The sequence below is a fragment of the Trematomus bernacchii genome, unplaced genomic scaffold, assembly GCF_902827165.1.
Source record: "Trematomus bernacchii unplaced genomic scaffold, fTreBer1.1, whole genome shotgun sequence".
NCBI classification, from domain to species: domain Eukaryota; kingdom Metazoa; phylum Chordata; class Actinopteri; order Perciformes; family Nototheniidae; genus Trematomus; species Trematomus bernacchii.
The window spans coordinates 6,576,238-6,601,984 of NW_022987513.1; the positions used below are offsets into that span (position 1 = coordinate 6,576,238).

Below are 25,747 nucleotides of genomic sequence, written 5' to 3' on the forward strand. Positions count from 1 at the left end.
ATGTGTAAATAACTCAGAATGTATTTTTTTATTGTCTCTGATTATGTCTGGGCTTACAAAAAGCATGCAAAAAATAGCTTCTTCATATATATTGGTACATATTTACATTGCATTCCATAGGGATGTGCCATGCTTCTGTTTTTGAATTTGTGACGAGCCAGAGTACATTCAGAAAAAATGCACGAGACAACACGAGACGCAGAGACGGCAGGCACCTTCAGGAAAATATCAGGACAGTCACATGAAATACAGAGCAGCCGTATAAATCCTCCCCAACTGAACATTATGTACACTCTGCCACACTCCTCCTTTGGATACAATGACCTGAAATCATGAGGAATTATTCCTGTGACTCACTCTCAGTGCTGCAATTGCACCCATTGATTTTTTTTCACTAACACTGAACTTAAGAGGGTGCACAAACCTCCAGTAACACAATTTAAAATGTGTATTTAATCAGTATCTGGACCCGTATCTGCATCAAAAAGAAAACATTTGTGCTACATTTGAGAAAATCCCCTATGCCTTGAAGTATTAAGGCTTTCTCCAAGGATGAAATGTGCAGCATTGAAAGAGTCATACAGGTGACGATTACATGATGGCCATTTAATTATACCATTTTTATAACACATTTTCTCTATTTATGTTACTTCTTGTCCCATTGTATGGAGAGAAGATTAGCATCTTTCCAACACTCTGCAAATCAAAGTCATATTTATAAACAGCACAACAGGTAAGAGGGAAAATAGGTTGTTGAGTTTTAGCTGTGGGTTAATTATCCCTTTAAACATAACCTTTGCAGAGGTCAGAATTAATATAAACAGGCTGTTAGCTGTTGAATAAGGGTAGCAGTTTGGTTCTATAGCTGGAGGCTTAATGTTCAATCTTTAAGGGCAGTTAGTGATCATCCCTCACTGTGTCTCTGGGGATATTGGACATAAAGCTGCTATCTCCAGCTGCTCATATAATGGGGATGACAGTGGTGTAGTATTCTTCATCATTACAGCAGTAAACTCCACAAGTGCCTAGCTGCGGTTACACAACATTCACAATTTCTGTCTCTATGTGGACATGCAGATTTTGTCACTGCAGCTGTTACAGCGTTCTTTTGAAACAGACAGCAGAATAAATTACAGAAAAAATAAATTGAATAATATTTAGTTTCATTTATAAAAGAAATCTCAAAAAACAAGGAGCAATGCTGTGACATGCAGATTGTTATCAAAAGCACGGGAGACTTTGAGAACATACACAGTTAATATGGTCTTTTACAGGTGAACCACAGTTTTTTTCCTCTATCATAAATTGTACAATTTTGAATAGCTGGCAGGCACCAGTATTTTTAAGATGCTTTCTGTAAGTGAAAATGTGCAAATATTTAAATATAACCAGTACTTTAGTTTTTTCAACAATGTCAACAATGCAGCAATGACAAGGACGACGACAATATTGCACATCTGGCACTGACAACAGTCTGTCAGTACAAACACACACATGTAAAGCTGGCGACACCCAGAGACTTAAAGAAAACCTCAAAAGAATGTTGTAAGTTATAAACAGTCACCTTAAGACATACAAATGTAATATTTTTGGTTCAAACAGTCCTTCATTGAAGGTTAACTGCAAAAGGATCTCAGGGCTTCCTTAACCTGTCCTCTGGAAACAAAAAAATAAAGGTTGCATTAAATAAAAAAGCCCTCATGTCAATCAGCATTTACAACATTCAACACGTATACCTTTTTTACGGAACAATTAAATAAAAATATATGTAAAGCTTTACATTCCCAAGAACCCATGGTCTTTGTGCATTACTTTCCTGACAGTGTGGACATACATCTCTAAACACAGAGGCTCAATGTGTGCAACACTTTCTACCAACCCCTCTCTGCTCTCTGTGCTTTAGTATGCATCCTTTACTGCGGATACTGAGGGCAAGTTTAATAAAGGAAATGCAAAACGCTGCACTTCCCCCCCCCCCCCCCCCCACCCCCGTTTATAATCAGCCACACCGGGGACGGCACTGAAGTGGATGCAGTGTGTTGTTGTTGGCAGTCTGGGTCTAATCGTGACATTGAAATGCTCTTTTCACTGCGGTTCAAGTGCTCAGAGCACTCTGCCAGATAAGCACGCTCTCTTTCAGACCCAGGCAAGAGCAGAATGGAGTTGTACAAACATTATCTGAAGGAGAGCTGCGGAGGAGGAAGAGATCTATCGTTGATTTGAGACAGCGTAGACACTGCAGACCACAGATTTGACTTATTTTGAAGTTTGGCAATCAAGCTTAAATGGCAAACAAAGGACTTCAATCACACAAATAAATGATATTTCATATGCCACCAATTGTTTTGATCTCACAGGGTTAGGATGCTGACTAACTAGCCAACGCAGCTCGACACACGTATGGCTAGTTTGACCTTCAAAATGTTAGCCAGGAAATCTAGTTAGGGACCTTGCAAAAATCGCTGAGATCTTTTATTCGCACAACCCTTTCCAGCATTAATTACGGTTTAATTTAACCCTAGCTCTGACTTCTCAATAATTCTATGTGATGTAACCTAATTTAAATGTAATCAATTATTTTATAAAATATATTTAAATCATATCTCTGTGTTTGAGGAAGAATTCTTTACACAATAAATGGAATTAATCATTTCAAAAAGTGTGGCTGACATTTTATGACACATCTACTATTTTTTAACACATTTGTGTTACTATGCATAAGAAAGTAAAGGAGATTATTACTTTTTGTAGAGATAACATTTGTCACAGCTCAGCACAGTTTTATGATCTGCTGTGACTTTGAGAGCCATGTGCAAGGGAATACTGAATTATTAATGTGGGACATTAGACTAATAAAAAGACCCTTCTCCTTTTCTCCAAAACATTCAGACTAACCATTCCTCAGCTAAAAGGAAACATAACAACCCTGCCACATCTCTGACCTCTCCTTCAGTAATAATTTGTACACAGTCCCTTGGATAATTCAATTTCTTCTGTAAGAGCGCACATTGATGTTTAACTTGGACAATACGATTATGCATGCTTTCAAACAAGCTCTGAATCCAAGAATGGGATTTTTAAAAAGGGAAATTACAGTCTGTTCTGACTCACCATCAAACAACAAACAACACTTCCAAGTGCTCCGACCTCTGTCGCCATGACTTCACATTGGATCAAACAGTACAACAGGATACGGAAGGAAAGGGACGGTGCAGGAGAACAATTATCAGACACGAAGGAGTTGAAAAGGAAGCGTGAAATGACTTCTAACAGAAAAGGTTTCAAATAACACAGCGACCAAAGTAACTTTGAAATGTGTTGGAGCATAGCCAAGTCACTGGCCTTTCTGTGCGATCACCCGTAGACAGCTGACTTCCTGTCAGAGGAATCCAACAAGGTGGGCCCTGGAAGGCAGCACAGGAAGGATTCCATCACCCAGCTCAAACATAAAAGCTACCGATGGCATAAAAACAAGAAAAGGGCTGTGAGACGATACATTGATGATACCTCAAGACATCTATGTACAATATCAGAAAGAAAACAATCCTGTAGTTCACTGAAGAGACAATCTAATGCCATTTACATGCTGTGAGGATTATTCTCCTTGTCAGGCTGGCTATAGACAGTGTGATGATGACGGTTTAACTATTCATCCATGCAGACGTGTTTTGACAGTTTATTTCCCACATCATTGTAATGCCAGCTGAAAAACATGTTTGTGTCCGTCTTCAACTGGTAATGATGCAGAGTTCCCCCTATCGGTTCACTGATGCCAGTCACAACAGGAAGTGGGAGAGCAGTTAAGACAAGCGACATTGAAGAACAAACTAAATGCCCAGAGTCTCCACATTGTAGAAGGGCAGATCAGGAAGAAAAAGCAAGCCCGAGCAAACAAGTCTGAATGTGAACTCGAGTCGATCAGCAGATTAAAGTGGAGAGTACACCGGTGGACAAGCAGAGGGATGTATGTTGGGATGGAGTTTAAGACTGTTGAGAGACTCAAGAGGAGGGCTCGTCTTCATGCAGGTCCTCCAGCTCTCCTTCTCTGGGTCCATCTCCTGTGCTGCCCTTTCTGAAGGAGGAAAAACAAGACAGAGCAGTTAATATGAGGAGCTTTACAGATCTAAATGATTGGACTATTAAAGGATAGTTTGGTCCGAAGCGGGGTTTCATGAGGTACATATCCACTGTTAGTGTCTAACCATGGTAGATGTCAGTTTGGAGAAGAGGACCGGAGTTACCGAGCTGAAACTAAGCAATGAACTGCTGTGGACAGTTGCAACAAAACATATTGTAGCCACCTAAAGAAATACTGTTTAAACAATTAAAATCAGTGTAAGTGTAAGCTATATAAGGACATTTTTACCACAGAAAGCCCCTTTGATCGGTAACTTAAGCAATACTATTTCCAAAGATACCAGACTCCATTGAAAACATCAATAATTTTACCTCACAATAATGGTGGTTGTTGATCAATAGGTGCATCAATCAGTTTGTAAGTATTAGTGTGTAACTAGGTGAGTCTGATCTAACCTGTGAAAGCAACAATGCCACAGTCACCTTAACAACTTTTCTGAACCAGGCATGGATAGACCTTACAATCCTGTAAGGTAAAATGACTGGTTTTGTCAATGGAGTCTGGTGGCTTTGAAGAGAGCAGGGATTAGAGCTACAGTCCCCTGCTGGAAAGGGCTGTCTGAAAGGAAGGTAGAGCAGTGAAAATATTCAAAACAAAGCTTACAGCTTAAATTGATTATGATTGTATTAGCTGCAGAAGACATGTTTTGCTGCAGCCAGAGCACTACATAGCTTTATGTTAGTGCTGATACTCCTGTCCATTTCTCCAAGCTGACAAAGTAAGCCAACCGCCATCCACTGTAAGTAAAACCCTAAATACGGACCTCATACAACCCCACTTCATAAATTCCAAGCTATACCTTTAACCCTGTGCTTTATTTTTCCAAATGCAGCAAAAATCAGAGAAGAAGTCCCGTTTTTTGTCACATGATGAATGGTAAAGACACAATGTAACAAATGACAGCAGCAGGGAGATGAGAAACTCTCTGGGATGACAGCTGGGGAAGGAAGCTCCATCACTTCTCATGATGAAGGAAAGCCAGAGTGGAGGAGTCTAAGATGATGATGGGCGTACAGGCTGGTGGATGGGGGACAGACAGCGTGTCAAACTGCAGAGAGTGTTACCTGAGGGAGGGGTGCATTTTTAAAGAGGGCCGGAAGGGCCACGAGTCCCTGCAGCAAAGTGGGAGAAAAGATGGGAGAGTCACAGTTCAGAGGGCAAAGGTCACCTCAGAGGTTCTAAGGCGTGGTCGCTGGTGGAGATGACCTCCAGCCGAGAAACATCAGCTCCTCAACCTTAAGTTGCTTCTTTTTCATTTTATACCAATTTAAAATAAATATATTAGGACTCAACTGCTTTATTATTTTCTCTTTCACTTTATTTTGGAACCAATTACAGTTTTATGGGCTGAACATTAGATGAGTTTTTAAGGTCAAGTGTCTTTTTAGTCTCTCAGAGGCTGACTGTTCTTTACGGTCCATTATGATCACATTAATGTCTCAAAATGAAAGTGCTCAGGAAAGTAAAATAGGTGATGAAGTTAAATTGAGAAATCCAAAATACACATAGTTCTCCAAGTAATTTAGTTTTTTGCATGTTTTATTTCCCCTTAATTCCCAATTTAGTATCAGATCATCTCTTTATCTGATACTAAACTTAAGATTTCAGAAAACAAAATGTTTTGTGTACATTTTTTTTCCCAAATATATATTTAAAGGCAATTTTCTCCTAACTTCCCTGTTTTCCATTCCCATTAATATTCTGAAGATTTGAACAAAAAGGCTCTTTCATGGACCATTGAAAGCCTGATTTATATCACATATTATCTATATATAGGGGAAAATGTATTCTTTTATTTTCTGTTTTGCTGGGTAAGATAGATCTTAAATTCCCTTTGTAAAAGAATCGACCAACATTCATTTTCAACCTGGCGTCATCCAGTGTTCAGTTTACTCTTGTGGAAAGAGTGCAAATTATAAAAATGAAATACTGCCTCATTTGCATATTTAAGGAAAGCATTTCAGAAAGCTTGAAAAAGTAATTCCCTTAATGTTATTGATCAACAGGGGAGGGTTTATGGTGATAAAGATTTTCAACTGTAGTGTCCACATTTAATCAACAATCCATGGTGACAATAAGTGTACGGATCAGAAACTGTGAGCTAATGTACAGACTATATTTTTTGTTCACGCTGCTGTGATCTTTAGATGTACAAAGCTTTGTCGTTTCCTTTTCTCCAGCAGAGGGCAGTATTGTTCAAAACTCCCTGCACGTCCTCTGGAAGCACCTTCACCTGAGAAGGCAGCTCTCTGACTGCCTGGAGCGGAACAGGGGCAACCTTGGCCTAGTTAGGGGAGGAGAAATCATCGAATAAAACGCTCACAATGGGCGGTTAGAGTCTCCTCAACATTCAGCGCTAAAGTGGCCTTGATGGCAAGGTCTGCCTGACACTAAACACAGATTACTGAGCCAAAGGCACCCGCAGTACAGCAGGGAACAGCTATAGAAGCTCCCAATCGCTCTAGGCTGTACTGTATATGTTGCAATTGCACGACAAAGTAATAGGATTGGCTTTTCTCCCTGTGATGCGTTCAATCCGTGGAACAGAAAATGTAAGGTCAGCCCGAGGCACTCGCAGATCTGTATGATTATCTGTCACTCTGAATCCTTCTACCCTTTAAAGCTGTAAGCAACACACAAATAACACTTATAAAAGAATGAATCATGGTGCTATGGTAACCCAAAGCAGTCGCTGCTGCACGAGTGAATGTGAGTTATCCTGAAACATAGGACAGAGGAGACAGGTGTGATCTGCGTGTTCTCTGCAGTCGGTTTTTAATCATCATAGATGAGATATGCAGGTATTAAAAGGGACAGTTCACCCCAAAAATACACCTCTTAACTATAGTGCTTTTATCAATCTAGCTTGATCTGGTGTGAGTTGAGAATGTGGAGATTTCTGCTTGAGTGAGATACGGCTTCTCTTGAATATAATAGATGACACTTGCCATGTCGAGCTCGAATGACCAACTTTTCAGAAATAATGACCACAGTCTTAAAAATAAATAAACCAAGAGATGGCTTTAAGGAAGGAACTATTTTTCTTTCTTATAAGCTACACCCATCAACCGTATCACTGCACATAAGAAAGCATGCATCTATTCTTATCAAAAGAACAAGGTGTAAACATTAATGGTGTCCTACAGTTAGCTGTCAAGTTAGCTAGCTGTATAAAATGCACTCTTCCTTCTTTGCTGTGATACAGTTGGCGGGTGTAGTGCGATACAAAGAAAATAGTCCCTCAATGAAACTTCTCACAACAAGGTGTGTGGATTATCTTGAGTAAACGGGTGATTATTTCTGGAAAGAGTTTGTAAAATGTATTTTCTTTATGCACTTTAAACACCACAAGTGCCATTTAATTCCATTTGTTGGAGAGAAGGAGGACATCTATTCAGCCTATTATGTCATCACTGCAACTTACAGTAAATCAATCTAGATTGATGATATCTCTACAAGTAAGGGGAAATATATGTATTTTAGGTTTCAGGGTGAACTGTCCCTTTAAGTGATCAGGACATGTTTGACTGTCATGATGGACTGTGTGGTCTTACATTAGCAGGCTGCCTGGTGCAGACATAGAGCGCTCCTCTCTCCTGCTTGGACACTCGAAGGGGTTACTGAAGGAGCGCTTCCTCAGCATGGCTCTCACCAAAATCTGAAACAATCACAAACACAGGACGCTTACAAAGATGTTCAAAAGTTGACTTTTTAAATGTAATCTGCAAAAAGAACACAGTAGATGTAGAGGATAAAGCAAACAAAAATATCAGAGCTCTTATGAGGAGATTAACATTTCCTTTGTTTATTAGGATCCTATTAGCACAAGCATGAGCACAGGCTATTCTTCCTGGGGTCCCATTCATACAAGCGCACTTATACACACTAGAGTTATATAAACACAGTCAAAAGAGCTCATCTCATTGAATATACAATCAAGCACACAACAGAAACACAATCGACCAACCCAAGATTTCATGGCAACCTTGATTCCTTATAGAGATATATAGTCCCTTTTAATTCAAATAAATCCTCTTTTAAATGACCATTATATATACAGTATATGTTTCCAAATTGCACTTTCGCACATTTAATTCCAAGAAAATACAGAATTAAAAAAACATTTCTCATTCTCTGGCAAGAGGGAATTTCTTATTTGACCAAGATTTACATTTGATATGTTTGAAAATAAGTTTTTTTTTTTAACCAAACCTGGTTACCTTCTGGCTATTTCAACATAGCGATCTGGTCAAAGTGCTGTAATTTATTAAGGTCGTAAAGTGTTTCTCACTAAACACCCGTTTAAAATATGACAATTTCTTCTGTTACTGTGTATTTAAATTAAGGGAGGTTGTTTCTATTTAGTGTGGTTTATGTGAATGAAATATTTGTAACCCTCCCATTCTGACAATTGGTTGACAACGCAAAGAAAATATATATCCATCCTTGTTCAGTCACTACGTTGCCGTATTTCTTAGAGCTTCACTTTCTTGGAAATGGTGAGCATAAAGGGTATCAATTTGACACAAAGAGCTTGTTGAAGGGGGGACACTTACCACTGCAGAGAGGCTGGGAACAAACTTGACTGAGTTCTGGATGTCCTCCTCCGTCACTTCCACCACGGAGCAGTGCTCCTCCTCCAGTGGCAAGGGGTCAGTGCCCCCCTGGGTCACCCACTGGTCCAGCTAAAACACACACAGGAAGACATGTCATTGTACACTGTATCTATGAGCCACAGTTAGTCAAGTTTAGCATGTGCATCCTCATAGGAAGTCTGGCTATCTACTTTCTGGGCATTGTTCAATGTTTAAAATACTCAAAAAGTCAGCATTTTCTTAATTTCATGGTAAACCCTGCACGGCATGCATATTATAAACCATTATTGATCATTTTCTAAAGCAAGGCATGCTGTTTAGATTTATTCATGAACATTTTTTTACCAGCCAGGCAGCCATTTGTTTTGATTAATGTTGTTATTGCCCAATTGCAAAGACTTAAAAGTCGCTTGAGTCACATAATCCATCACAGCTACCAACCACTGAATGTTTTTTGTCAACATTTATTTAAAAAAAAAAGGGCAGTCATTTTAGTTTTCAGCAAAGGATCAGTTGTTGCTATTTTGGTGTGATTGGTCGACAATAAAGAACATATTAAATATCAGGACGTTCACTTTTCTTCAACATCCCAGCCAATCGTCTCCAAAATCCAGACTATGCACAAGGAACTTCTACAATTTCAAATCAGTTAGCATCAATAGATGTCATTTAAAATGCAGGATACTTTTATTAAATGGGTCACCTAATTAAAAACTACTTGAAACTAAAAAAACATAGAGACTTTAAACATAATGATTAGGTCTGAATCAGACAGGTGGATCAGCAGACGAAGAGAGAGGATCCTTTTTCCTTAAACTTTCAGAATCTCTTAACACACTGCTGGGACACATATTTACTTATTAAAGACATGAAAAAGTGGATTTTGCATAATAGGTGACCTTAGGGTTTGTATCAGCGTTCTTTTGCAGCTTTTGCCAACTAAAAGATATGTTTTGTGTAAGCGTGTGTGTGTCTGCATATTATTATGCATCATGCCTAATGATCTCTTTTTCCATCAACACAAACAGAGTGTCTGGTGAGAAAAATGACTCACTGACACGTGCTTGGATTGTGTCATGGAAATACAGTGGTTAGGGGGGTGGGGAATGCAATCTTCCCATGGCTGATCTTGGACCTCCCTCTGTATTACTGACTAGGTTTTATTACAATCCTCCACAGGGACAAAAATGTTTCATCATGACCTGCAACAACACAGCATGTCCAATGAACAAGTACAGCAGTGAGATCAGAGTCTTCTGAGCCAATCAGAGGAGAGAAAACCAGTCATTTTGTGTCTGAACACGAACAATGCATGTCAAGCTAAACAATAAGTGACGAACCCCGGGGTCTCAATTACGTCTGCTTTGTTCTCTACCTTGATCTCAGGGATGGTAACCCTGGTGTCCGGGTTCTTATCCAGCATCCGCAGGATCAGAGTCCGCAGCTCTTCACTGATATTTGGTCTGCACGAAACACAGAATCACTATTTTAAAACATTGTTGGATTTGGAAATGTAATGAAACAGTTGATTTGTGACAATGTACAAAGAACATATCTACTTGCAACTCCTTATTGGACTTATGCGAGCAGTGAGGAAAATCACATTTCCACCTCACCCTTGCTACATAGAAAATACTCATCATTTTCACACCTGTATGATTATGCTTGTCACTTACTATTACTTGGCATAGAGACAAGTGTAAGCTTAACTGAGCATTAAGACAGTGACTTAATTGAAACAAACAGTGAAGATGATGATGATGAATTTAAAACACACTTTGAATGAAAAAAAAAAAGTACCCTAATATTAAATCAGCTGATCAGGTAGTTCTAATCAAAAACGATTTCCATCCTATGTTTAGCCTTAATTTAGGCAAGAACTAACATTTCCATTATTAAGTAGCTAACTATTTCACATGGTAATCATTTACTTTTTAGCTAAGTATTTGAACTGTTTATCCATTAGTTTTAGCTAAATATTTCACTTTTTTATCCATTGCTTCAAGCTATTTCACATGTTTATCCAGTACTTTAAGCTAACTCTTTCACCTGTTTATCCAGTACTTTAAGCTAACTATTTCACCTGTTTATCCAGTACTTAAGGCTAACAATTGTACCTGTTAATTCCTTACTTTTAGTTTAAGCTAACTATTTAACCTGTTTATCCATTACTATTAGGCAATTATGCCCCTTTATGCTTAGGACTTCAAAGCAACTGTGAGGGAAGTCAATGCTCCATATTAAGGAAGGTGCCTATTCAATGTTGCATTTCACCGACCCCGATAAAATACGATTAGAATATATCATAGTTATAGAGGTAATTTGTGTCTCAGTAAAACAAGTTTATGTGAACTCAGCCATTGATCACAATGCACACCTTCAGTATAATGACCTATCAGTGCTGCCAACAAGGGGCAGCTAACTATTAGATTGGTATAGTGTGGAGATGATACCATTAGTGATGCGATACTCCGATTGGGAGGAGGGGGGTGATGTTTAATGAACAAGCTTTCTTCACAGTCACAAAGTCTCTATTGCATACATAATCCAACTGCTACTTATAGCCCCTTTACATGTTCTGTTTTATACTTCACTTTTGTGTCACTATATTTGTGCGTTCCCTAAGTCTTTCACTTCTGCTCGCCTCTTCCTGACTGCAAATCTTTTTTTTTCTCGTTCTGTCTCTTTAGTGTTATTCACTCAAGAAGACTTCCACTAGTAAGTGTCCTGGGGCCTCATTTATAACGCCTTGCGTAGGATTCACGTGGGAAGGTTGCTTACGTACAAAGCAAAAAAATAGGTACAGAAATTTTCCGACATTTTCCAATTCACAAAACATTGCGTACCGGCGAGGGAAGTGCGTACGGCACTCCCTACGCCTGTTTCCCTTGATAAATCACAATCGACTCGTCACGCCCATATTTGCCTATAAATAGTCAAAGAAACGCCCATTCATTCATTCATTCATTCTGACTGACTGCAAGAAGAAGATCGCAGGAAATGACGACAGAACAGCTAAAAAAGACATCTCACACCGTGTCAGATTTTGGTTATTTTGGGGAGGTCGAGATAAATCATATTGTTTGGTGGATGCAGTTTGAACCAGAGTAGCAGCATGGAGGTCGGATCGTCACCAAAATAAATAAATAAGTGGTCCGAAAAAAGTTAATGACAAAAAAAATAACATATCCGTATTTATTTATTTCTTCAAGTTATGTTTTTGTGTGCACTGAGGAGTCTCAAACAGGCGTTTGTTTAATCATTTTAAGATTGGTTTTAATCAATGTTTGAAAATGAATTCTTCATATTTGATAAATGAGAGGTAACATTTTATTTATGGTATTATTTCCACATATTTCTCTCCATTCTTCCTTCTGCCAACGGTGTCGCAGTTTCTCGTCTCTCCCGTTTGTGTGCTTAGTGCGTACGCATGGGTTAGAGTTTGCGTGGAGGACAGCACATTTTCCCGTCAAGTTAGAATTTTATAAATCGCAAACATTGCGTAGAAACTGGCGTACGCCATTTTTTGAGCGTATATCCCTTTATAAATGAGGCCCCAGGCCAGTGATGCCACTCTTTGCCCTTTAATGCTTGTTTTGATGACAAACGGGCGGAATTCTATTTTTGGCTGTTGCTGGCTGCTGTATAAGCTTTTCATATTTTGGTATGTGCAATTTGTTACTGAAAATAAAATTAAGGTGAAAGGATTTCTGATGAGTATCGGATACATCTGTGGAATGGAGATGGAGGAACATCACTGCTGTCGCTTCTAATAAAGTGGAGAAGAGGTGAGGATGCAGGAGATGGACTTACGTTTCTGGGAAATCCACAAGCTTGGTCCTTATCTTATTGTGCAAAGCCAATATGTACTCATCAATAAAGGGGCACTGCAGGTGGAGCAGAGGAGACGGTGAGAAAAACAAGGAAGGTACATTGAATTACTACCGTGTGTACCAAACACAATCTGTATCCTTTAAGACAACCAAGATAAATCACAGCAATAATCAGCTAGCCTTTATTAACATAACATATGCCACTAGTCAGCTGTTGTATCAGATATTAAAATGGGAAATGTGCAGACTTACCTTTCCAAAAACGAAACAGTAAAGTGTAACTCCCATGGCCCACACATCCAGTGCCTTTAAGAAAGAGCCGGTATTTACAATAAGAGCGAGACATGAAAAACATACATTTAGAAAACATTGCAGCAAACCAAACACCTATTTGCACAAACAACATGATGACTCAAATCAATTTAAAAGGCCTATAGTGATTTATGGGACATTGTTAGGTAATGTTTTGTGTGATTGGTTACAGAGGCAATCTAGTCATCCATCATCTTGTCTGTCCTCCCTCTCCCTGGATAAATAGCTCTTTTAGGAATCAATTTCTTATCGTTGATGGATCTAAAATGACACAACTAGCCTTCTGACTTTTATTTTTGGTGCTGTTGTATGACTAACATTCTTAACCATACAACCCTGACTGATAGCGGAAGGGGTATTAGTGACATACGAGTGTCAGATATTAAAATATTTTACTGCTGATTTACACCAAAATCAGAAATGTTGGTGCATAACGGAGACAAAAGATCTCTGGAGCACGGCTTGAACAAATCCAAATCAGCAAGAATACGACACTAATCAGAAGACAAGAGGCCATCAAAAGGACTGCATTTATTTCTTCAGGCCCTTGAATGGCTCTGACATCCCTTCTGTCTGCAATCAGATCTACTCTTCTTCTCTGTCTTTTGTAGACATGCAAGGACCCTCCTCTAGCAAATCCATCAGTCTGTCATTTGTGATAACAACTAATGGAAGCAGCATGACATGCACCTAAAATGCCGGATAATAAGACATCCGTGTTGGGAATTTTGTTGCGGTTGTATTCACGTTTTCACTTAGGAAGGTTTCTAACTGAGTGAAATGACCCAGAAGGACTTAAGTGGTGGCCATAATGAGAGCTGTTTGAGTTCTGTAAAATATAATAAAGGGGGTCCAACATGCTTCATTACCTCCTGTAGTGAAAGGGGTCGTCTTCATCCAATTGATATAATGGTAAGTGCTGGCATCCATTTCCTTTCACTTTTATATTTTAATTCCAACCTTTCGAGATGAAGATATATCTTTTCACCATTGTCCAATTTTGTGTGCCTGTATAAAGATGTGTTTTATGTAGTTAATCTTTGTAAAAATATGGTAAATTCCCAACTGCACGACCACTTAAACAACATCCGATGTTGCAACATAATTACATAGCCATGTCCTAATGAGTTCCTCTCACATCTTTCCGTATCACCATGACGTTTTTCTTCAAGGTTAAGAAAAGGTAGTTAAAAGAAAGCACATTTTTGTTTTCTAAATCCAACAGGCGAGCTGAGCCTGGAAAGGGAGGTTCAGGTCAATGCTACAAATGAATCCAATATTTAAAAAAATGTTGGCTTCCTGCAATTTAAAGAACATTGATATTGCAGTGAAAAAGCTTGCTCTGCTCATAGAAATATCGGCTGCAGCCTGCATACCAGATCAAGCACTTTATAAACTAGTATTTTGGCATCCCTTTTGGTAAGATGTCAATGCCGCTGCTCACATACAGTACTGTGCCCGACAATCCGTGGTGAAATATCTATTTTTATCTTTGGGCAACACTTCATATTTTGCTTCTAAATTGAAGAAATTAGCAGGGGCCACATGGAAGTGAAAGCACTGCTTTGTCTTTTTGAATATGAAAAGTGCAATAACAATATTTGGTCCTAAAATGAATTTATAAATCGTGATAAACACTCACTCAAATCACTAATTTTGTCTGAAAATGGTTTATAAATTAGCAGGTGTAGTGGATTCACAAGCAGTGGTCATAATGCAATATATATTTCTTCTCCTTGTAATAATTTTTTTTGTATTGATCGCAGAGAGAGGTGGATTGTATAAAGAGGTGGAATCACTCCAAGTGTTATATGGACTAGTGGCGGGATATTTGCGATATACATGACTGATCATTGATTGACTGCGAAAGTAGCAAGAGTAAAATGATGTAAAAAAATGTTCCCAAGTCAATATCAGGTATCTAAAAACGATCATTCCATTTCCTGACTCTGCTGATGGTGCTTCTCTCAGCTGCATTACTGGCTCCTTTATTACCAGCTTACACACACAGGGGAAAAGACTGATGATGACAATTTTCTCCTTGGATTAGCAGCCCGGCAAAGTTCTGAAAGCTCATCTTGGTTTAATGATTTTCATTTTATAATCATAAAGTTTAGACACCTGCGGTCCCTGTAATCAGGGGAGCTCAAACTCAGGGACGCTCACAATGAATAAATGAAGTTTACTCACTTTTCCACTAAAGCTCTTTCGCGCGTCTGAAAGGGTCTCTGGGGCCATAAATGCAGGAGTGCCAGCAGTGCTGGACAGTAAGGCATCGTTGCCTTCAAACTGGTTGCTGACCCCAAAATCCGCTATCTTCACGTGGCCGTCGTCCCCCAGGAGCAAGTTAGAGGGCTTGATGTCCCTGTGGACAATCTTCTGGTAGTGCACTGAGGATAAGAGGAAGTTAACTGTCAGATTCTCTGATCTTTTGTGCGCCAAGAAATGTGCCATTTATTACATTACATTACATGTCACTTGTTAGACGCTTTTATCCAAAGCGACTTACATACTCAATCCCCATAGGAGCAATTTGGGGTGAAGTGTCTTGCCCAGGGACACAATGACATGCTGACTGCAGTGGGGTTTGAACCTGTGCTCCCCTGATCCGAACACCAACACACTTACCACTGCGCCATAGCCGCCCATTTATGGTCCTTGTAATTAGTATTCAATATGGACAGATACTTTACAATCACATTTATTTAATTAATATATCAAGATTCATAAAGCAGAACGGTGCATGTTTTGATTCTGTGTCTGTATCTTTAAATGCTAATGAGCTGCTGCTGGCCACGCCCCTCTGCAAAATATTTGGTTAAAAAAACACAATGGTGCTCTAGAGCAGTGGTTCCCAACCTGGGGGGCGACTACGACTTTTGAATCCACATAAACACATCGGCAAAATCCGGCTTACTTTGAACATGTGTTTTAAACAGTTTAATCCCTTTGTGAATTGTTTCCACTTGCGCCGTCCTTTAATTTCTTCATACAGCAAGGCAAGGCAATTTTATTTATATAGCACTTTTCAGCACGTGGCGATACAGCGAATCCAAATTAATTAATCCTGAGTCCAATAACCATCAACGTCACTCCAATAGTGCTCCTTGATTACGCTTTCATCCTCCTTTAACAAAATACTTCACATTCATCCAGTTTGTGACAGTAGTTGTAGCATTTTTGAGACTTTTAAACTTTAATTACCGCTGTTGCGCCCCCCCCCTCATTTGGGGGGGGCTCTTGGGAAAAAAGGTTGGGAACCCCTGCTCTAGAGGAGATTCAGGTGATAAGGCTACACAACGCAAAAAAAACCCACAAAGTGGCCAAAATCTGATCAGCTCATTTTCAGACAGGTTTTTATATAAATGGATCAGGACAAAAAGAGAGAGAATCTTTTTTCCTGAAACTTTCCGAATCTCTTTACACAGAGGGGACACATGTTTATGTATAAAAGACATGAACAAGTGGATTTTGCATAATGGGTAACGTAGTAAAGAAAAGAGAAGAAAGTATGAGACATAAGTCATAATTACAGCAGATAATAAATCGTCACCTTGACCATAGAAATGAGACATAAGTCATAACTATAAAATGCGTGCGAATGCTGTAAACTGTGAACATTTGTTGCTGAATTTAGCTGAAAATGCAGAAAAAGCTGAATATTGTATTAGTTGAATGGTCTCTGGATGGAAAATAGTTTAGAAGCTTAATATTTCAAAGCAAAGGTTTAAAAAAGGTATAAGCAACAACATGTATAGCCTCAATGTCCTGAAATAGCTGAATAATGCAATAGTTGAATAGTTTCTGTTGCTGAAAGTACGCTGAAGGAGTTAAATATTCAATGTAAGTAGTAGTGAATGAATGTGTATTAAGAAGAGAAAATAAAGTAAAAACACTTTGAAAAGCAGCAGAATATTTTAACTGCAAACATTTGAACTAAAACCATACGTCACCAATAATGTATAAAACATGTGGAACATGTTGAAGTCAGTATGAAGTCTCCATCAGACAGAAAATAATAGGCTGAGACAGTCTGTGGCCGTTTCTCAATCGCGAGGATGCTGGCTTGGTAGCACAGCCGAGCCGAGCATCTTGCTTCAGAAGCAAGGAAAGAATACTTCCTGGCATTCGGAAAACGAAGAGTGGAACAGGCTAGCAAGTGTGCAGGTGTGCGTCATATGAGAGGCCCCGCCTTACATCTTCCGCCACAGATTTGGGGAAATTGGTCCATGCGCAAAGCATTGTGGGGATTTTAAGGACGCGAAGTCTACCCATGTGCAGCCTCGAAATTTCCCCCAAACCAAGGACGCGGCCTCGGTGGAATTCCAAGTATGCTGGAGATTGGAACAGTCCTTCGGCGGCACTCGATGACGTAGCATCCTTGAAATATTGGCTTGGAAGCCAATATCATCGCGATTGAGAAACGGCCACTGTGTTTGTGTTTGAGGTGACGACGTTATCAAACACCTGTGTGCAGAGATCAAAGGTTACCATGGAGATGTGCAGTGAAAGGAGAGCCTTTTCATTGATCTGAATGAGAGATAAACCTCTTACATTTCGAACTATAGTTTTAAAAACGGTAGCTGATATCGGTAAAATGTCAACGCGTGCAGCATGTCAGGACCCTGACGAGCGTCTGAGTCTGCTGTTTGTGTACTTTTGGGTCAATAATGTGGCATTTTTGGCAGATTTACTAAAGGTTTGCAGCTGCTGCTCTGACGAAAGATCAGCTACGGCTATTGGGCCAACTCTCCACCTATCAGGGGAATGTGGGGTTGGGCCACGGCCGGACATTGCCGCTCGAAAGCGCTGGAGACGCTGTAGTACATATGCCAGGCCTGTAAGCGGCGCTGTAGTCTGCCACAAAAGCAGCGAAGAAGACTTCCCGCGCATGGTTGCCATGGTTACCCTTCTGTTTATTCTCCGCTGTGGCTTTTTTTCTCCCTCCCCGAGGCAAGCGTTTGCTCCCGCTGCTTTAATTCAATGCAATCCCTCCCCGTCGAGGCAAGCACTGTAATTCTCTCTGGTTAGTCCACCAGCAGATGACAAACACCCACCTCTCCGCCTCTTCCAAGGAACGAGGGGACCGTGCTGCAGAGTTTCAGTTAGGTTTTCTTTCGCCGGTCAAGATGTCCGTTAAAGATTAAATCTTCCGGACAAAATTAGAAAAGTGCCGGTCAAAGGTCTTCTTTGTTATTTATTGAGCTTTAAAACAAATGAATAATGACTCTATATAAATCATATAAGAATAAAACACGGAGGACGGAGATCTCTTTTTCTCCCCCTCTTCTGACTTGATCAGAGCACGCTCCCCTCTCCTGCAGGGGGGCGTGGTCAGCTGCAGCTCACAGAATCAGCCCCCTGCAAAAACAGGGCTGGAGAACAGCAAATAGAGCGAAATGAGGCATGGCTAAAATGCATGATCTGTTTGGTATTTTGAAAACAGAAACGTATAAATATACCTTATATAGGTATGGCCCTACAATATATCATTTAAATATAGCATGATAGGTCCACTTTAAGTTAAATATCTCAAAAAGTGTAAAAGATATCAAAAGTCTGAAGAATAAGTTTTATAGCTGAAGGTCTTGTGACAGCATTCACACTAATTACAGCAGATAATAAATCGTCACTTTGACCATAAAAATGATATGAATGTGAGCCTGAGTTCATCTAGGACTGAAAGTGAAGTACGTCTCTAAGCGCTAACACTTAGCAGCCGTCTGCAGCTAAGCCCTCAGACACTTCACTGATTGGATAAGTGGGGCCTTCTCGTCTAAGAATGTTTTTGTTTTTTTTAAATATGAGGAACTTGACTCATTAGAAGCCTATGCAATTAAGCCTAAAATACCCAGCGTCAATGTCCTCAGGAATGACTACAGATATCTAGAATGTCGATTATTTAGGTGACGCTATTGTCTTACAGAAGGTAAATATGGCTACTATAAGCTAAACATGGTAACCCTGTAACATTCAGTGAGAAAGATGATTGTAATTGTAATGCATGAGGCGGGAAAATGCATGTTGTAAAAGGTTTAACTAGTTCCCTATCAGATCAGAATTGCATTGATTTAAAGATTTTTTTTTTTAAATACACAAGAAAAGGCACAACAGAGAATAATTTAACACCGTAATACATTTGATCCTATAGTTTGTCAAAATCTAAATTTGGGTTTAGATATTTTCGCTTTCTGTAATACTTACTATATACTCCACAGGCTGTATTTGTGTAATGTAATGGAGAACCAGAGGCAAAATGTATTTTTTTTGGATGAAAATAACAAAAGTGTAAATGGATTTTACATACGCTTGTAGTTGTCTCTATGAGTCTTTGTAGCTTATTTTCCAAGATGCACCTCAGAGCTTATAGAGAGAGGCAGCATTGATCCCTAATCATCCAGCCTGGTGAAATGGATCTTGTTCAACAAATGAGGCGACAGCTTTCACCCAACAGAAGCTCAATACTGATGACGTGTACAGCACAGATCTGCAGCCAGACCCCCAAGGAGCATGAGAATAAAGGGTCACAAGCACTTTGTCCTTGTAAATTAAAAGGAAAATGCTCGTTCATTGTAAAGAGTAGTTAGATAACGCATGTAGGTGGGGCACTAGAGACAAATAGCTAAAAAGCATGTATTCGTGTCACTTAAACGCTTCACAGTTTTAAAAGCTTTTTGTTCTGCGTGAGGTACTTACGGTACTCCATGCCCAGGATGACATCTCTGAAGTATAATCTCGCCTGCTCCTCTGACAAAGGAGTATCTGAGGGAACCTCCATCACTGGACTGCAAATCCACACAGGATAGGAAACAAACACATACAAAGACAGTTTGTAATCATTAGCACAGGAATATGATCCCCAATGTGAAGACATTTTAATACATATTTAATTTAAGCATACTTTAACGTCCTGATCAAACATCACTGATACTCAATATGTATGATAAAGACATCTCTGATCCCAAATCTGACAATAGAAAAACGTACAGTATTTAGCATGTTCTGATAAGTGCACAGGATAGAAATAAAACTACTTGTCTCTTAGGGATTCAGGAGAAACATTTATCAATTGTTAAAATTGTTGGCACTATAGACTGACAACTTGTTTATGCAATGCTTGACTTGAAATTAAAGGGGGGATTTAAATTTCAAATCAAAAAACATTTAATCTCATGTAATACTTTGTCAGGTGCTTATTAGCAGTAGCAGTTGTATTTGTCATCCAGGAGAAATACATACAATATTGTACAAACACAGCTTTCACATAGCATGAATTGATACTATTGTAATAGAATAAGTAGCAGTAGCAATACAAGTATCAATCAATCAATAACCAATCAATCACTTAGTATACTTTATATATCCCAAGGGGAAATTAGGTTGTGTGACAGTTGCACCATATTAGAATAAGTAAAATACAAAGCAGTATCCCACAAAACTGCATCTCATACAGTATATGAAATAATTTTATTTGTTGTCAATATATAATCCATGTTGATAGCAACTGTTTTGATAATCAGATTTTCAGGATGTACATTGATCAGCAGTTCAGTTATAATGCCCATTTAAGGACAGGAAACATGTGTACCTCTATAGATGAAGAGATAGAGATAGATTAATAGTGATAATAAATATTTAGGAAAAATAGCACAAAATACAAAATATATATATAAAAATATTAAAAAAATGGAAATGAGAGAAAAAATAGTGAGCAAAGGTGATAATATTTATTTAGTACTAAGCAAATAGCAGCAGTATTAATACGCTCCGCTGTCTGTCGTTTTTCTCCTGGGGGCAACAAGAGAGCAAACACCTTCTCTCATTATGAAAAAGCAAACAAAAGGTGTGCATAACTCATTTATGAGCAGGTGTGAAATGATACCAGCTTCCCCTCTCCCACTTCTCTTTGTGTAAAATAACAAAGGGCCTCCGATCAATAGATCATCACTATTTTGGTTTGTGGTGTAGGAAGAAACAGCCCGTGCATTAGGGCGTGAAACATTCAGACGGATTACTGCCACTGGTAATAACTGTAGAGAACTAAGAACATTATGAATCCCTTTGAAGTCTGGGATGGAACAAACACCCGCGCTGTGTCAGCTCGGGTATTGAAGGGCAGGGATGGAGGGATGAAGAAATGAGGAGGTGAAGGCAGAGGAGCAGGAGCCTTAAATTATTAAAAAAGGAAAAAAAAAGGACATGTTCTTTACTCACCCTTTCGGCATCAGCTCAAACACTGTCAGAAAAAGAGAGGGAAGAGGAAATAAGAACATGTAAGATTAAACAATTTATTAATTCATCCGGCTCAGTTTGATCGCTGCTTACACCCCAGCATCACTCTATTATTACGAATGTGCCACTTTAAGCACATAAAGAGTTTGACGTGTCACGGGCACCCTAACTGTGACCTGGCACTGCTGATGGAAGATTTCTGCATAATGTGTGAGGCCTGGGGTGGTGTGGAAGGAAGCAGGAGATGGCCTGAATTATGAATAAGTCATATGAACACTTGTTAGTGGCATATGTGCCGAGCGCCAAAGGCTGAGGAGAGGCCGAACAAAGAGTAAGAAGATTTGGTAAAAAGAAAATAAGTTCTGCTTACCCATATGAAGGTTGTCCTCCGCTGGATCATCCAGTACCTGCAACATTAACATTATCATCATCAATGGGAAATTCCACTACATTCGAGTGTGGAAAATATAAAAATCAGCATTCTGTTGGACACATTCAAAAGTATTGTATTTCTTACCAGGGACTATGAAAAGTAATGAGGGAATCGTGATGATATCGCCTTTGAAACTTTTATTAAAAGTTTGAAAAAATATATTTTAAACTGTTATTTGTTCTCATGAAAGCAGTTTGAAGTTCTCAAAAGTGAGGACATTGGTATGGAGATGTTATTGCAAACTCTGTAATTGTCAACCCTCTGGCTCTTTGTTCAATATCTGCAGATTTTCTATTGAAGAACATTTGATTTTGACACAAAACCCCAGAGTCACAGTTTAAACCTTTTGTGAAAAAGGTTTGTACAAAGCCTTTTGTGGCTCCAGAGGGAACAGTGTGAAATTTGATGAATTAAAGTGTTCATTGGATCTGAGGACTACAAAACTCCTGAGTGACCCAAGTTGTGTTATGGGTAATTGAGGTCCCACGCTTTGATGAAAAAGAAGAACATTTGAAGTAAAAATGCAATATCTCAAAAATCTACCCAACACATTATGTTTCCTTAACCTTACCAGCAGGGGCCAGTGCCCCTATAACACTGAGCTAGGACCCCCCTTTGGCTCACTCAGAAAGAAAAGTATATGATAATACCAATGGTGATTGTGTTGAAGCAAAGAATGTGCTGTAACTAGAGCCACATTTAACTTTAATATATTCTGCTTTCAAAAATGTCATTTAATAAAAAATGTCATAAAGTTACTGTCTCAAATGCTGTTACTGAAACAAACAACAAATATTAATTATTTTATTTTATATTTCACACTAGAATTGGTCTAGAAATGCCACTGCTTACTAATACATTTTGTTCCAATTTTCACATAAATCATGTGTTTAAAACCAGGAGTGCCTGTCGCTGGTACTCTCCAACAATCACATATGTCACTTTGTTCTTAAGGTATGAGGACATGTTGGTCCATTGTATGTCCAACTATAATATAGGAGTGCAATGTAAAACGAGTACATCCTGCGAGTTAATATTGTGAGTTAGTGGAGTGTTTTTCAAATGGGATTAAAACAAACCAGTTAATAAACCAGTTGATAATCCAGTTTAAACCGGGTTAATGAAAAACAGGCCATCCCACTGGAGTAGATGGCGCATAGTTCTACAGGGTTATTGCTCTCTGATCCCACAATGCCCCGGGGCACACAGTCCATCTGGAGCATCGGTTTAACCTTCTGAGCCCCAAAGCCCTCCAGGTGGTTTTGAAAGGCGTATTTCTGTCTGTTTTTAAATCACCACATTTACATAATTCATCAGAAAGGATTTTTAGATTTTTCATTGAACAAATTATTTTCTTTGGACACCAAGAACTGTACACAAAACACAGAGGAGAGGACAAGAGAGGTTGTAAATACAGGTTGTAAAAGTGTCAATAGCATTATCGTAATATTATCATGTGAAGCCCCGATTTTTGTAGCCCAATTTTGGTATCAATCATGGGAACAATATAAAGTAAAGTATACCTTATCAACATACAAGTATATAAAGACTCAATATTCCCCTTAATATTTGTAAAATAAAAATAAATTATTCTTTTACATTTATGGCATTACTCTGTAACTATACTGTCAAAAATACATGTTTTAACCACCCACAACCCACTCCAGCCATTATAGTGCTGGCACTTTCCATAGGTGTTCAGGGCTTACTGCAGTGAAAAACAAGGCCACAGTAAATGAAATGTGACAGGATTTAAAAAAGAAAAATCCTTAAAGTGCTCGGGGTTCAGATTAAACACAACACGCTGGTGAATTTAAATTACCACAGTGAAGGTAAACACCGTCCAAGGACACAGAGTATTGAAAAACAAGAGCAGGAAATGTTTCTGTAAAGCAAGAGGATGTCAGTTTGAACAGGCAACGAAAGTCAGTATGATCAATCATTCACCATGTTTGCTCACACGGTCTTATACACTTAAATAAACACTCTTACTGTATGTTTCCTCTGTCCTGAGTAAAAGGACAACATGCTTACAGTATGTGAGCTGTTACAAAGTGCAAACCATTAGTAGCCCAGCGTCTCATTTGTAGCTGTTGATAAATGCAGCGCCTAGGATTTATTCTTGATTTATGGAGAAATTACACAAAGTGAGGCTTGGACGTTAACACTGAGGTGGTCGCTCTTTCCACACCATCTTCAACAAATGACCATATTAGCTTGAATTTGTTCCACTTGGTATTGCCTATCATGTTTTTAAAAGTATATTCATAATTAGATGGACCCGACTGCAGTCTCAGTTGGAAACCAGTATTGAATGTGATGGTGACCCCAGCACAGCCCAGTTTAAAAAATGAAACGGGAAAGAAGGAGAGGAGAAAAGCAGACTTATACCCTTTGCTGTCTGTCTTGAGCTTTACTAATTAAGAGAAGGTTCAACAATTATATTTCTGGCACTCTCTACACCCGAGCAAGCCAGACAGCTCTCCTCCCGACTAGGTCCCTGAGCTTGACTCTCGACCACGACGCCCCCGCCATCTGCCCAAGATGGAAAATCACTCAGATGATATCGCAAGGGAGCGGCGGGCATCTCGAGTCACGTCTTGAAAATCATCTTTCATAAACAGCCGCCTCTGTATGAAAGTCTATCCATCTTCTAGAGTCCTCAACCCGACACACGTTGGAGAGTATTGGCTGTTATTATGAGAATCTATCTAAATGACTGTTTTTCACCAAAAATCGCAACACTATAATGACAGAGGGAAACTGTAGGTGTGCTGGAGGGTAAATCTATTCAATCTGCCAACTGTTTACTGGCAGCACAGGGTTGAGCTACCATTTTTGGTGCGATATAAACAGATTTGACATAGATAAAAATGTGAAGTCAGGGTACACAGCAAGAGAGGTTATCTGAAGACACAGGGCTAAAGGATAATCCAGACCTGAAGCAAGCCTGTTGTGGATGTCAACATTATTATCAGAGAAACTGTTGTGAAATGGCACATTTTCCTTCAGCAAGATAGCCATTTTCAGTTTAGTTTAACAATGCGTGCTTGAAATTTGAATCTCAGATTGTTGGCTTGCTTAATGTCACTTCCTGCCATGACGAAAGACACAACCAAAGGGCATAGAGATAAAGACTGATAGTCATTCATAATTGTTCTTGAATTATACATTTTGATATATTTTAGTTCTTTATTTGATTTATAATAATACATACCAGTCTTACCTTTGACGCTATGGGACCTTTAAATATTTTACTCATGTGTATATTTTTGTAATTTAAAAGGTGGTTTACTCTGCTAAGCCTATGCTTTAAATGTCATTTGAATTATCATTTGTTATAAATACTACAAATGCAACCCCCTACTGCATATGTCCACTTCCTTTCCAGCTCAAAGTATTTGACATTAAACATATCTACATTTGCTGAAACACACCAGTTAAGTGTTTTCTTATGCAGAGCTTTTGCAATCCAATCCAATAGTTGTTGAGATATTTCAGTTTGGACAAAAGTGGTGGACCAATGGACAAACTTACAATGCTTTTCTGCTAGCATGTCTAAAACTGCTAACCCTAAGAGAACCCCAAAGGAGGTTCATTCAGGGGTTTTTGAATAAGTAACAATGACAATAAAAACGAACCAAATATACATCATTTGACCATTTAAATTGGTTGTAATCTGTAACCTCAGTGCCAGATGTCTCTAATGCTCCCCACTGGTCCTTTAAGTCTCATATCAATAACACTGATGCGTTGGTTGGTTTCTGAACCAAATGAGAAGAGACTCTCTCACCTCCACCAGCTTCACAATGTTGACATGGTCCAGTTTTTTGAGGATGGCGATCTCTTGGTAGACCCTCTCCAGGGGTCCTAAGATTTTGGGCTGCTCTCCTTGAGCCGCCTTGGGTCCTCTTGGGGGTGGGCGACCTGGAGACCACCACGAAAACCACACACACACACAATATGATTAATTTGATAATGATTATCTTGACAGGAGCAATCATATAACATGATTATCTATAGTAACTCAAATTGTCTTCACTGCTACGTTAGTTAGGATTTAGGTTTTAGTCTTACAATCCCCCTGAAGGCAGCAGTCTGGTATCCCTCAGAGCAAACCCCTTTTGCTAATAGGGATAATACAGCTGTCGAAGTATTCAAAACAAGATTTTAAGTAGACATCTTATGCTCATTTTCAGGTTTA

General features: G+C 39.1%; 1 protein-coding gene across 5 annotated transcripts in view; it reads right to left on the reverse strand.

Moving 5' to 3' along the window:
• Window positions 1-5: 5 nt before the first annotated feature.
• Window positions 6-25,747, reverse strand: part of camkk1a (calcium/calmodulin-dependent protein kinase kinase 1, alpha a) — an 82,684-nt gene continuing 56,942 nt past the window's right edge. The window contains exons 6-17 of one of the 5 annotated variants that reach the window (XM_034152611.1): window positions 25,337-25,470; window positions 21,481-21,517; window positions 21,093-21,114; window positions 19,575-19,663; window positions 15,069-15,268; window positions 12,819-12,872; window positions 12,547-12,620; window positions 10,109-10,196; window positions 8,695-8,823; window positions 7,693-7,796; window positions 5,203-5,250; window positions 6-4,072 (exon numbers count right to left, since the gene is read on the reverse strand). In XM_034152611.1, coding sequence (XP_034008502.1) covers window positions 4,000-4,072; window positions 5,203-5,250; window positions 7,693-7,796; window positions 8,695-8,823; window positions 10,109-10,196; window positions 12,547-12,620; window positions 12,819-12,872; window positions 15,069-15,268; window positions 19,575-19,663; window positions 21,093-21,114; window positions 21,481-21,517; window positions 25,337-25,470 — 1,052 coding nt within the window. In that variant the 3' untranslated portion in view covers window positions 6-3,999. Of the gene's footprint in view, window positions 4,073-4,560; window positions 6,423-7,692; window positions 7,797-8,694; window positions 8,824-10,108; window positions 10,197-12,546; window positions 12,621-12,818; window positions 12,873-15,068; window positions 15,269-19,574; window positions 19,664-21,092; window positions 21,115-21,480; window positions 21,518-25,336; window positions 25,471-25,747 lie in introns of all 5 variants that reach the window. The other 4 variants (XR_004557740.1, XR_004557738.1, XR_004557739.1 and 1 more) reach the window with 4 other exon arrangements.